Here is a 12,672-nt window from a genome sequence, read left to right as displayed (position 1 = left end):
AGTGGGCTGTGATAGTATGAAATAGTTGTGGGCCACTATGTTCTATTAAGAGAATTTCTCGATCCGCAACTGACCCTATCCCTCCTGCCCCCGCACCCAACCCTAACCCGCCCGCTCCCTACCCGCACCCAACCCGGGCCCGCTGCTCCCCTTTATTTATAGACCCGCAGTAACGTCACAGGTGGGGCAGGGCAGGTGGAAGTCTATATATTCCGGAAGCCAGAAGCCGGCAGTACTTGGTCGGCTGGGAGAGCAGCAGAAGAGCTCAACCCACCCGCGACCCGTGCATTTTGTCCAGGGGTCGGCCTGAACCCGCCCGACCCGCGGGTTCCGCGGGCCTCGGGTCGGCCCGCAACATCACTAAAAGGCAGGGTTACAGCAACAGTTTGCAGGAGAGAAGCAGAGACAGGCACTGGAGTCCCTGTGGTATGCCAGCTGGCAACTCAGTCTAAGGGTCCCCACCAAAATAGCCCCACACTTGATAAGACCGGCCCTGCGGTGCTGCACTTAACTTGCGTACCTCTAGAACTGCTGATGGCTGAGTTATACAGGGAACTCTGAGTATCACTCATGTATTATAAGGGATAATGTACCCCCTACTATAAATTATAAGGATATTAGAAGTCACTGAGGGGTTGTTCTGTGACCATATAAAGGCACAAGGCTGCAGGCTGAGTTATACAGGGAACTCTGAGTATCACTCATGTATTATAAGGGATAATGTACCCCCTACTGTAAATGATAAGGATATTAGAAGTCACTGAGGGGTTGTTCTGTGACCATATAAAGGCACAAGGCTGCAGGCTGAGTTATACAGGGAACTCTGAGTATCACTCATGTATTATAAGGGATAATGTACCCCCTACTGTAAATGATAAGGATATTAGAAGTCACTGAGGGGTTGTTCTGTGACCATATAAAGGCACAAGGCTGCAGGCTGAGTTGTACAGGGAACTCTGAGTATCACTCATGTATTATAAGGGATAATGTACCCCCTACTGTAAATGATAAGCAAACATAAATTTAAATGTCTATTGGTATGTATCTTATAGGATGCATTATTAGAAACTAAAATGTACTCCTTTTGTATTTGTTTATGACTATATATATCTATATATATATATATAGATATATATATATATATATATATATATATATATATATATAGATATATATATATATATAGATATATAGATAGATAGATAGATAGATAGATAGATAGATAGATAGATAGATAGATAGATAGATAGATAGATAGATAGATAGATAGATATATATATATATATATATATATATATATATATATATATATATATATATATATATATATATATATATATAAAATATGCTCGTGTTTAAATAAAAGACCAGCATGCATTTCTGTGTGGGCTGCTTTGATTTTTTTTGCCAGGGCTGCTTTTTACTCCCAGTCCGGGCCTGGTCTGGCCTCCGTATAGTGGCTTTGTATGTAGAGCAGAACATGGGAGAGTTCAGGTGTGTGAGGCTGTTTTGTTACCTCAGGCGCCGGCAGTTTAGGTGTTGGTGAGTCATTGTTGGTGTTCGAACTTGCGTTTCTCTCAGGCCTCCCTGAAGTCATTGCAGTTGTTGATCGAATCTCTTGCATTTGGGCTGAGTATTCCGTGCTGTCATCTTTTCCACTGTGGAAAGTGATTAAATACAGCAAGATTATAATGACTACTTCACTAATCCGTCTGTATGGAAAGTTATAAACTATATTGTACTCAAAATGAATTGTCTGATATGGAACTGTGTGTTTGGGACCTTCTGTATCTGTCAGTGTTTGGACCTTCAATTCTCAATGTCACCATATAAACTGTAATCTCGGCCCTTTTATAGGTGGCCATACACTGAAATATGTCTCCAAATGAGCGGATCTCTCCCCAATATGTCCACCTTGTGATGGGCGATATTGGGTTCATCCATTGGCCCAACGATCAGATCATAACGAAGGGTAAACGGCCAGTCGGATCACGGCACAGATCGCGGCTGCTAACCGACTGGATTTTTAGTCCTGTCCGATCAACATCTGCCTGATTTTCGGCCAGATATAGATCGGGGAAGCCTGTCTGAGCAGCCCATACTCGTTCAGTTGGCAGCTTTTATCGGCCCGTGTATGGCCACCTTAAAATGGCAGTTTACCTGCCTAATGGATCTCTGTGAAAACGTGGCAGATATTTATTGGGCCTTGTTGAAAATCCCATTGGGTGGGATTTACATAAGTGCATTGATATGCTCCTCTCCCGCCGGGCCTACATGCATTGCCATTATAACATTATCACTGGCCTGGGAGCCAAATCGGATCGGCCCAGCATGTTGGTGGCCAATCAGGCTAAGATCAGTTTATTGGGTGACTTCACCAAATGAGCAGATTTTAATGTGTATGGCCTGTTTAAAGGGGTTCTTCACCTTTAAATTAACTGTTATTATGATGTAGAGAGTGAAATTCTGAGACAATTTTCAATTGGTTTTCATTTTATCATTTGTGGTTTTTGTTATTTAGCTTTTTATTCAGCGGCTCTCCAGTTTGCAATTTCAGCCATCTGGTTGCTAGGGTCCAAATTACCCTAGCAACCATGCACTGATTTGAACAAGAGACTGGAATGTGAATAGGAGAGGCCTGAATAGAAAGATGAGTAATAAAAAGTAGTAATAACAATACATTTGTGGCCAAAGACACAGAACCGATCGTACGAATTGAGGATTCGTACGATTTTCGGATTGTGTGTGGCGTGTGCCGACATCTTTCATCAAGCGGAGATCGGTCATTTGGTCGATGGGACAGATTGGATTTTGACCCGACCGATCCCGCCGGAGCCCATGGCACATCGTAATCTGATCGTTCGGCCATACGGCCGAACAATCAGATTACCTCCGATATAGCCATGCCTGTTAATGGCATATCGGGGAAAGATCCGCGCGTTTGGCAACATCGCCAAACGAGCGGATCTTTGCATCTATGGCCACCTTTACAGAGCATTTGTTTTTAATATGGGGTCAATGACCCCCATTTGAAAGCTGGAAAGGGTGAGAAGAAAAAGGCAAATAACTCAAAAAGTATAACATATAAATAGTGAAGTTGCTAGGAATTGGACATTCTATAACATACCGTATATACTCGAGTATAAGCCGAGTTTTTCAGCATCCAAAATGTGCTGAAAAAGTCTACCTCGGTTTATACTCGGGTCAGCGGGCAGTAGCTGAAATTGCAGTTACACAGCGCCCTCTGTTGGTTATACGAAAGATTAAAAGTGATGGCAATATCACACAGCACCCTCTGTTGGTTATATGAAGGATTAAGTGATGGCAATATCACACAGCGCCCTCTGTTGGTTATACGAAAGATTAAAAGTGATGGCAATATCACACAGCACCCTCTGTTGGTTATATGAAGGATTAAGTGATGGCAATATCACACAGCGCCCTCTGTTGGTTATACGAAAGATTAACAGTGATGGCAATATCACACAGCACCCTCTGTTGGTTATATGAAAGAATAACAGTGACTGCAATATCACACAGCGCCCTCTGTTGGTTATACGAAAGATTAACAGTGATGGCAATATCACACAGCGCCCTCTGTTGGTTATATGAAGGATTAAGTGATGGCAATATCACACAGCGCCCTCTGTTGGTTATATGGAAGAATAACAGTGATGGCAATATCACACAGCGCCCTCTGTTGGTTATACGAAAGATTAACAGTGATGGCAATATCACACAGCACCCTCTGCACATGGTAGTGGGACAGTGGGACAATGCACACAGTAATCCGTTTGGCAATTCTCTGTCACCATCAACTTTGCAAAGAAGTCCGGTTGATCGCTGGGGGGGTCGCTTTGGCAGAATGTGCGCTGCTGGGAGACAGGGCTGTAGTTGTGTCTAGGCTTATACTAGAGTCAATTAGTTTTCCCAGTTTTCGTAGGTAAAATCAGGTACCTCGGCTTATACTCGGGTCGGCTTATACTGGAGTATATACGGTACTAAAAGTTACCTCAAAGGTGAACCACCCTTTTAAGGCTCAGTCATCCAGCCATAGTTAAAAGAATATAGAACAGCAATCAAGTACAAACCACAAATGTCGCCCTTATAAACCTTCAGTATTGACTTTTGGAATATCTAGAAAATCAATTATTTAATAAATATATATAAATCTGACCCTAAATGCCCTTCAGGCTGGGCCTCGCAGTATCCGCCCCACAATTTTAAATGCAATCTGTCATTCATAATGGAAAGATGATGTAAGAGGTGTGATTGCTGCCTTATGCTTCCCCCGTATCTTCGGTATTTTTGCAAGAGGCCCCATGCACTGAAGAACCTTGGCTACAGACTCTTTGAACACTACTTTCTGCTAAAAACCGAAGAGTTGTTGCACGTCCATGAATATCTGGATTGTGTGTTGTGATGGCTGCTGCTTATTAGGGTCATTGATGTTTGCCTTGCAGTATGCGTTCCACTGTGTCCTGTAATGGCTCTGCAGAAGATCTGGATGCTGAGGAGGTGCTGGGCAAGAAGCGGAGACTAGAAGTCCTTGCTGTGTCGCCGGCACTTACAGATGGCAGTTGTGTGGCCGCCAGGACACGACCCTTACGTGCGCACAAAAAGCGGAGACTGGTCAGGTCGGGTGCAGTGTCGTCACTTAGTAGGAAGGTAGGTTCTTATGATTGTTCCCTAAAAACATGCGCTAGCTAATGTCAGGTGTAGGTCAGCGTGGGAAGGGACAGAAGGTAGACTTATGCTCATAGAAGCCTTTCCAATGACTAGTATATAAAATATATTGGTGCACCGTATTGAAACAAAGCTCTTGAGCTGAAAGTTCTTGTATGTGGAATTGAGACGTTTGCCGCAACCTACAGCTTGAAAGTGTAAGTTGGTAACCATGTTGTCCTCTTTCCCTAGCCACAGAAGCCGCTGTCCATGAAGTGTAGCTGTGAGCCCCCAACCACCTGCATCCTCTGTGGCTGCAAAACCCACGTGAAGACAATACACCCCAGCACCATGACTCTAAATGAGCGCATAGCACTGATGGATCCCGGCTATCACCCCATTCTTTCCTTTCCCCATGGTAAGATACGCCTTATGGTAGATTATTTATATACGGCAAACATATCCCTGATTATTCATCAGTCCCTGTCCAGTGGAGCTTGCAATCTAAGGTGCAATCACATATCTACACACTTGCTAGGCTTGGAGTTCTAAATATGTACTGGAAAGCTTCATTATGAGACAGACCTCCATTTGGAAGCCACGCTAATGATAGCCAGGAGAAACAATTTGTCATTTTTGCCAAATAAAGGCCATCAATGCTACATAACCAACATAACCAAAGAACTAACAGTCTTATCTTTGCAGCAGCCGCCTGGTAATCTAGTCAATAGTTTACCAGTAAAATTAATATGAAGTTAAACTGATATGGATACTTGTGAGCCTGTTTAACCAGACTAGATGCGAGTCTGTGTGCAGGTTATTCAGACTTGAGTCCCAACCTATATTTCTGTCTATTCTCCAGACACATCCCTTAACTTGCACTTTGAAGCTTTGCTGAAAGAAGAAAGGCCGTTCCACCTCACTCACAAGCTCAAGGCTCTGAAGCTCTCGCAGCTGAGCAGAAGGCCCGTGGATAACATGAGAAGATACAGTGAGAGCGGCATGGCTGATCTTGCCGGCAGTAAGTGGATCGGTATTGTCCCTGACTGTCAGTGAAACAATGGAGTCTTTAGTATCAATCTATTGCTTTGATTCATAGCATTTTCTCTACAGATTCATTTTACTGTCCTTCTGTTTTGGGCTGACTTTATCTTTTTCTCCTCTCACAGAAGATTATGCACATGGTAGAAGTGACCAAGAGAAGTTGTCTCAGTATCGTATAGAGAACTGGCAGAGAAACGCCAGGTTAATAACAGACTGTGTGTCAGACAAAGTCAGGTCACAGCTACGTAAAGCACCCCCCACTTCAACTCATTCTGGTAAGTCCCTAAATTCCTTTACCAACCGGAATCAACAAAAATGGGAAAAATAGATGGTTCCAGGCAACGAGGAGGCAGCACATATAACTAGTATTTTCATTTAGAGTTGTAGCCCCATTGTCTACTATTAAGTCTTAGTAGCAGGGAGGGAGAGAGGAGCAAACTGAGCATGCTCAAGCCCTAGCCCTGGAGGTTTAAGCTGAAGGCAGGAAGTCTGATACAGAAGCCCATGAGTACACAATAGAAAGAAATGTGGAGTTTCTTTTGACAGAGGATTCAGAGCAGCATTACTTTGAGGGTTTACTGGTGTATTTATATAGACCTTTCTGATAAAGCTTACTTACTTTTAGCCTTTCCTTCTCCTTTAAAGAATGTATTTGTGTGTTGATAATGATTTTACAAAGTGATGTTACCAGTTATAATTGGGACATAAAAGGCCACTAGATTCTGACCTAATACTCTGGTAACAACCACCTTCATCTCGCCACTCATGAATTTTCATTTGGATTTATGTCTTTTTCTCACCAGTTGGCTCACTGTTCAGAGATGACAGGCAATACAAAGTCGTGCCGAGTCCCGGCATACACATTAGCACCCCTTTTACACCGAGATCAAGCTCTGCTTCACACCAGCACCCATCTCTCATGGAAACTCCCACCACCCCTTCTGCAAACCTGCAAAACAGCGCTGCTGCCGTAAGCTGATTCTATCTACTGTCCTATTTTACAGCAACTAGTCTAGTATAACATGCACAATAGGCTTTGTGTATCGATCTCTTCCTCTGGTAAATGATTGAAGACGTTAGACGCTCTAGTTCAGATAAGGGCAATGACACACAGTGCTACTTGTGCCCATGTTTTGTTGTGGCTACAAAATGCCAGTAACAAATCCATCTCATTATTGTTCAACATACATATAAGGGCATTTTTGAGCAATTACGTAGTGTTTTAGCAGAGACAATTCTCAGTATTTATAGCAAGGTACCATTACCCTAAGTACTGCATAAATCCAGATTCACAAACCCTGCTCATAAACCATTAACTAAACAGAGTAGCAGTTATTTATACCAGTGTGAAAAGGACTGGACTGTCTTAATTGCTAGCTGGAATCAGGACTAGGCTTTGTGTTCGTAGTATTCTAGCAATTTTGTTCATTTTCTTGTGTGATGCTAGTATATAAATGTAAATTCTTTCTTTATCACAGGCCCTTAAAAGAAAAAGGTTGGAAAATTCCTATGACATTAATAACATAGTCATTCCCATGTCCATGGCAGCTGCATCTCGAGTGGAGAAACTACAGTATAAGGAGATTCTGACACCGAGGTTTGTGCAAATGACACTTGCTTCTCCCTTGTTGGCAGTTCGTGGTGTTCTACAGCAATACTGTATTATAGGGGAAACAACACTTTATAGAGATTTAGGCTAGAAAGGCTACACTTTTGTGTTCTGGAACACTGCCACCTCTTGACTTTAACAGTATATACCTGTGCATCCAGGGCCGCCATCAGAAATTACAGGGCCCCATACGAAAAAATTTCCTGGGCCCCCTGGGCTGCGCCCACCACAAGCCCCACCTAAAAGTCCGACCTCCCCACCCCACAGGTCCACCACACACTAAAAAGAACAAACATTGGTGGCTATGGTTCCCACATCTTAATAAAAAAAATATTGGTGGTCAGGGCCCCCCATTAAAAAATATTGGTGGCTAGGTGACCAATAAAGGTAAGTAATGGACAGAAGATCCCTCCCCTTGTGCTCCCGCCCTGCCTTCCCAAAGTCAGCAGCTCTCAGAAAGCAGGGGGCCCGGCTTATCAAGAAAGTGCAGCGTGGCCGGGCCCCCCCTTACCCCCGGGCCCCCTACAACTCTCCCCCCTGTCCCCCCCCCCGATGGCTGCCCTGTGTGCATCCAAAGGCTACACCAATTTAGCTGGAAACCAGAATGTTTATAATGGTTTATTCTGCACCCCAGTATATGAGTTGCTGCTGCTGTGAGATTTTAGGGAAATACTTTTATTATAAAAGTGAAAGCACTGACTGATCATTTCCTTTTTTTTTTTTTTTTAGTATTAAAACTGTTGCTTACAATGTGCTTTCTTGTGAGCTGCTGTAAAACTTTTCATCCTTTTGTCCTTACAGCTGGCGTGTTCTGGACCTTGTGGAAAGAGAGCCTCTGTATGGAATGGATCCACAGGTATGCTGTGCCGTGTTTAGCTCTAGTTCCTGCAGGGTCTGCTATAAAGAAGCCATGTGCTAGCTGTGTCAATACGTCAGCCAGTTGTTTATTATGTTGCCTTCATGAGGGGAAAAAACTATTTTACTAAAGTGTTCATTTACTATATGGTATACCATGGGTAGAGAGTTGAGCTGGGGGCAGAGAGTTGAGCTGGGGGCAGAGAGTTGAGCTGGGGGCAGAGAGTTGAGCTGGGGGCCGAGAGTTGAGCTGGGGGCCGAGAGTTGAGCTGGGGGCCGAGAGTTGAGCTGGGGGCCGAGAGTTGAGCTGGGGGCCGAGAGTTGAGCTGGGGGCCGAGAGTTGAGCTGGGGGCAAGTGCCCCCTACAAGGAGAAAGGTCACTAAGTGGTATAAAGGGAAGAGGGTATGTAATGCCGCTACACATGTAGCATTTTCCTAGATGTATCACACAATCCTATTGTGTACTTTTGCTCTGCAGTATTTTACTTGCCCTGTCTCCTATCGCACATTGTTTTTCTCTTTGCATAAATGTCTACTGGCACCACATCAGGGTCCTGCCCAAGTGGAGAGTCAGGGTCTTATCTTTCAGTACATAAAAACTGCTGCAAGTGTGAATTTACAATGCAGCCCTACAAACTGTCATTTTGGAGTAGAGGCTTTCAAAGCAACTCTGTCATCTCCAGGGTCTTTCCATTCAGAAGCCCCCTGAATAAGGCACCCTTCATCTGATCATCAGCTCATTGTTCTGGGCTCTGGTGGGAAGGATCAGTGTCCCAGCTCTGACAGGAGCCGCCTCCTTTTCTCAATAACTGCTTCTTTTTGTCTGTGTATTTAGATTTCTTTAGAAGCCTTTAGTTCCCCATCAAATAGGGTTGTTTGTATGTAAATGAGTATGCATTTAGGGAAGCGAACAGAATGCACACAGTAGCTGCTAGACTGCCTGAAATGCACATTGTATTCAAAGCCATACTTTATATATTTGTGTATTTGCAGCTGGAGGACCTGACTGATGAAGCATATCTTAATCGCCACAGTGCTTACGAGGAGCTTGAACGATCCCGCTGGGATTTCTGGTCAACGGCTGCCACTCAAAGGCGCGGGAGCAGGTAAAGGAATGTGGGTCATTAAAGACCAAAGATGGGATGTTATTGCTTTTCACAAAGTTATGTCACAAAGTTTGTTTAAACAGAATTTCTAGGAGTCTTCATAATGAAAAGCAAAGGACTGCTCAAACATCTAGTTGGTTTCAGATAGATCACAAGAAATAACGACTTTTTTCCAATTACTTTCTATTTTCTATGTGTCACTGATTTTCTAATATTGAAGTGTAAAGTGTTTCTTTTCACCTTCTAAAGTAGCTCTGGGAGGGGGGGTCGCCGACCCTGTAAACTGTTCTTAATGGATAAATTTAGTTGATACATTTCTTATCTTTGTCCCTGCTGAGCAGAATCTCTGGGTTTCATTACAGGCAGCTGTTAGACTTTATACAATAGTTACTAATACTCCAGAGATGCTGCTGAGAAATGAATCAACTAAATGCTGCAGAATTGTAACAGTTCAGAGTCTGCGCCTGAATTACTGAGCTGTCAGACTCCAACACCAGAGACAGGGACATTCAGCTTGAAACTTAGATTCTGGAAAAACTGTAAAAAATAAATAATGGAAAGTAATTGAAAAAAGTCTTTATTTCTGGGGAACAATCTAAAAACAACTGAACTGGAAAAAGTGTTTGGAAGGTGAACAACCCCTATAATAGTGTGGTGGTATTATCCCCCCACAAAGCCATCCAGTGTTGTATAGAAGAATGTGTAGGTAGTCAAGCTTCTCTCTGGTAACAGTTGTGTCTGTCTTCAGGTCCTCCAACAAATCAGATGGACGCTGGACCCCCCAGCCTTCTTCCAACAGCCAGGGATCACTACAGCCAGCTTCTCCAGACATTGGATTCCATAGCCTTAATGACGTTCCCTTCACCCTGTCATCTGCTGCACCAGACAGCCCGGAGCCTTATAGTACTGTTCAATGCCTGTCTGTCAGGAGCACAACGAGAGGACTGTCGTGGAGTGAAGACACAAGATCCTCTACTCCTGAGATTCCAGATGAAGAAGAGCAGGTTGGTCGCCCCATATATCTTACTGCCGTTGCAGCACATATACATTATAAGATACTAATAATACATAGGCACTTTACCTAGAATCAGATATAAGTAAAGCTTATCACACATCTAGTGAAGACCAAGCTAATTTGCTTCTGGCTTTTCAGTATAAGCTTTGAGTATCCTTTAACCAAACTATTTCATACTCAGCGATTATCTAAGTGATTCTTTTTTTCTGCATTTAAATATTTTCCGAGCAGCACAGTAACAGACGTGAAATAAATCCCAGTATTTGCAGCTTATTATGTGTCAAGTACTGGGCACCGTTTTATATTGGCTGTATTGCCAGCCACTGACCATGCCTCTAGCAATATCCCAATCTGGCCCCTACCTGCCATACACCCTTTGCAGTCACTTGATAATTTAAACTCTTGCCCAAGCAATAAGTAAAAATGACAAGTAGGTAGTGTCTATTGCTATGCTGACAGTTTTAAAGGGATACTGTCATGGGAAAAAACATTTTTTTCAAAATGAATCAGTTAATAGTGCTGCTCCAGCAGAATTCTGCACTGAAATCCATTTCTCAAAAGAGCAAACAGATTTTTTTTATATTCAATTTTGAAATCTGACATGGGGCTAGACATTTTGTCAATTTCCCTGCTGCCCCAAATCATGTGACTTGTGCACTGATAAACTTCAATCACTCTTTACTGCTGTACTGCAAGTTGGAGTGATATCACCCCCCTCCCTTTTCCCCCCCCCAGCAGCCAAACAAAAGAACAATGGGAAGGTAACCAGATAGCAGCTCCCTAACACAAGATAACAGCTGCCTGGTAGATCTAAGAACAACACTCAATAGTAAAAACTCATGTCTCACTGAGACACATTCAGTTACATTGAGAAGGAAAAACAGCAGCCCGCCAGAAAGCATTTCTCTCCTAAAGTGCAGGCACAAGTCACATGACTGGGGGCAGCTGGGAAATTGACAAAATGTCTAGCCCCATGTCAGATTTTAAAATTGAATATAAAAAAATCTATTTGCTCTTTTGAGAAATGGATTTCAGTGCAGAATTCTGACTATAGCAGCTCTAACTTAAAGGGATACTGTCATGGGAAAAAAGTTTTTTCAAAATGAATCACTATTAAGTGATTCATTTTGAAAAAACTTTTTTCCCATGACAGTATCCCTTTAAGTTAGAGCTGCTATAGTCAAAAATGTAAAGCTGCTGAACTAAAACTTCCTATAGTTGTAATTGTGGAAGTTAATGCTCATTTGTTGTTTTCTAGATTGTCCTACCGTGGGAACCTCGCACATTTCCCCTTTCAGACAGAGATCATCAAACTCTCCAGAACCGACCTGTAACACCCAGTAGGGGCAGACACAAGCAGCACCCAGATGTCGCATGGAACCCAGCAAACAAGTCTAGCTCACGGACTAACAGTATAGACTTTGCTTTGTCAACAGAAAACCTCGCCCCTTCCTCCAAAGACCACCCTCTACCCAATAGCATTTCAGTGGTTCGTTTCCGTGCCCACAGTGGTGAAAAGATTGCCAGTCTGGAGTGTTTTCCAGACAGGCCAGTTAAGAGATGAAAGTTGGTTCTTTCACTAGATGTGTATGACACAGAAAACAAATCCATATACTTTATTTCAGTATCAAGTGCTTTGCTGACTTGCAGGCCCAAGTGGAGCAGTAGGGTGCGCTGTAAGTTAGGGGTTCCGGGGCCCAGCCGCACGCAGGAGTGGATGGCCTATGTAGAGGTACAGCACCGAGTCAAGGAACCTGGAGCCCAGCCTCAAACTCCGCACTGACCATGGGAAGTTCGCACGGTACGGATGTTACCATTGGATAAGTGAGAGGCGCGGAGGCAGAATAGATGTGGAGCAGGCACGTGTGGCCAGATGTGAAGCGAGAGATTTGAAGAAAGAGATTTCTAAAATAAAATATTATGTTCTGAAAAAAAATAAAATGGAAAAAAAGAATCAGGTTGAAGCCGTTCACTGCCAGAGTAATGTGCACCCATTGTTGCATGCTTCTCTGGCAGGCTGAGGCTTCAGTACACTGTCACTAGTTCTTAGCTTCTATACTACTGTTTATCACTGTGTATTGGTGGCAGGAGAAGAAGCAGATGTCCCAGGCTATGTCATATAATCCACAATCTCTGCACTATCAATACGTTTGCTTCGGATTGTAGAGTCTGTTTGTGCAAACACTTTGTGGTGTGAGAAGACCACGTTGCGACCAACTTGATCTCCTTTCCCTTTGACCCCCCTCCAAATCCCTGAGCAAAAATTCTGTAATTATTTCATGAATGGGACAAAGTGACTCCTCTGTCTGAGAATAGCCTGGTGTATATGGATTTATGAAATTAGATAAAAGAAATAAATTCAGAATCCTGTTAGACAA

General features: G+C 43.2%; 1 protein-coding gene across 1 annotated transcript in view; it reads left to right on the top strand.

Annotated features, from left to right (window-relative positions):
• Window positions 1–12,672, top strand: part of kansl1.L (KAT8 regulatory NSL complex subunit 1 L homeolog) — a 57,621-nt gene extending 44,949 nt beyond the window's left edge. The window contains exons 5-14 of the mRNA XM_041565725.1: window positions 4,464–4,668; window positions 4,918–5,083; window positions 5,528–5,686; window positions 5,835–5,984; window positions 6,513–6,679; window positions 7,188–7,306; window positions 8,120–8,174; window positions 9,167–9,279; window positions 10,028–10,283; window positions 11,553–12,672. Of these exons, the coding sequence (XP_041421659.1) occupies window positions 4,464–4,668; window positions 4,918–5,083; window positions 5,528–5,686; window positions 5,835–5,984; window positions 6,513–6,679; window positions 7,188–7,306; window positions 8,120–8,174; window positions 9,167–9,279; window positions 10,028–10,283; window positions 11,553–11,858 (1,696 nt within the window). The 3' untranslated portion in view covers window positions 11,859–12,672. The remainder of the gene's footprint in view (window positions 1–4,463; window positions 4,669–4,917; window positions 5,084–5,527; window positions 5,687–5,834; window positions 5,985–6,512; window positions 6,680–7,187; window positions 7,307–8,119; window positions 8,175–9,166; window positions 9,280–10,027; window positions 10,284–11,552) is intronic.

The sequence above is a fragment of the Xenopus laevis genome, chromosome 6L, assembly GCF_017654675.1.
Source record: "Xenopus laevis strain J_2021 chromosome 6L, Xenopus_laevis_v10.1, whole genome shotgun sequence".
In the NCBI taxonomy this organism is placed as follows: Eukaryota; Metazoa; Chordata; class Amphibia; order Anura; family Pipidae; genus Xenopus; species Xenopus laevis.
This window is presented reverse-complemented; position numbering and strand designations above follow the sequence as displayed.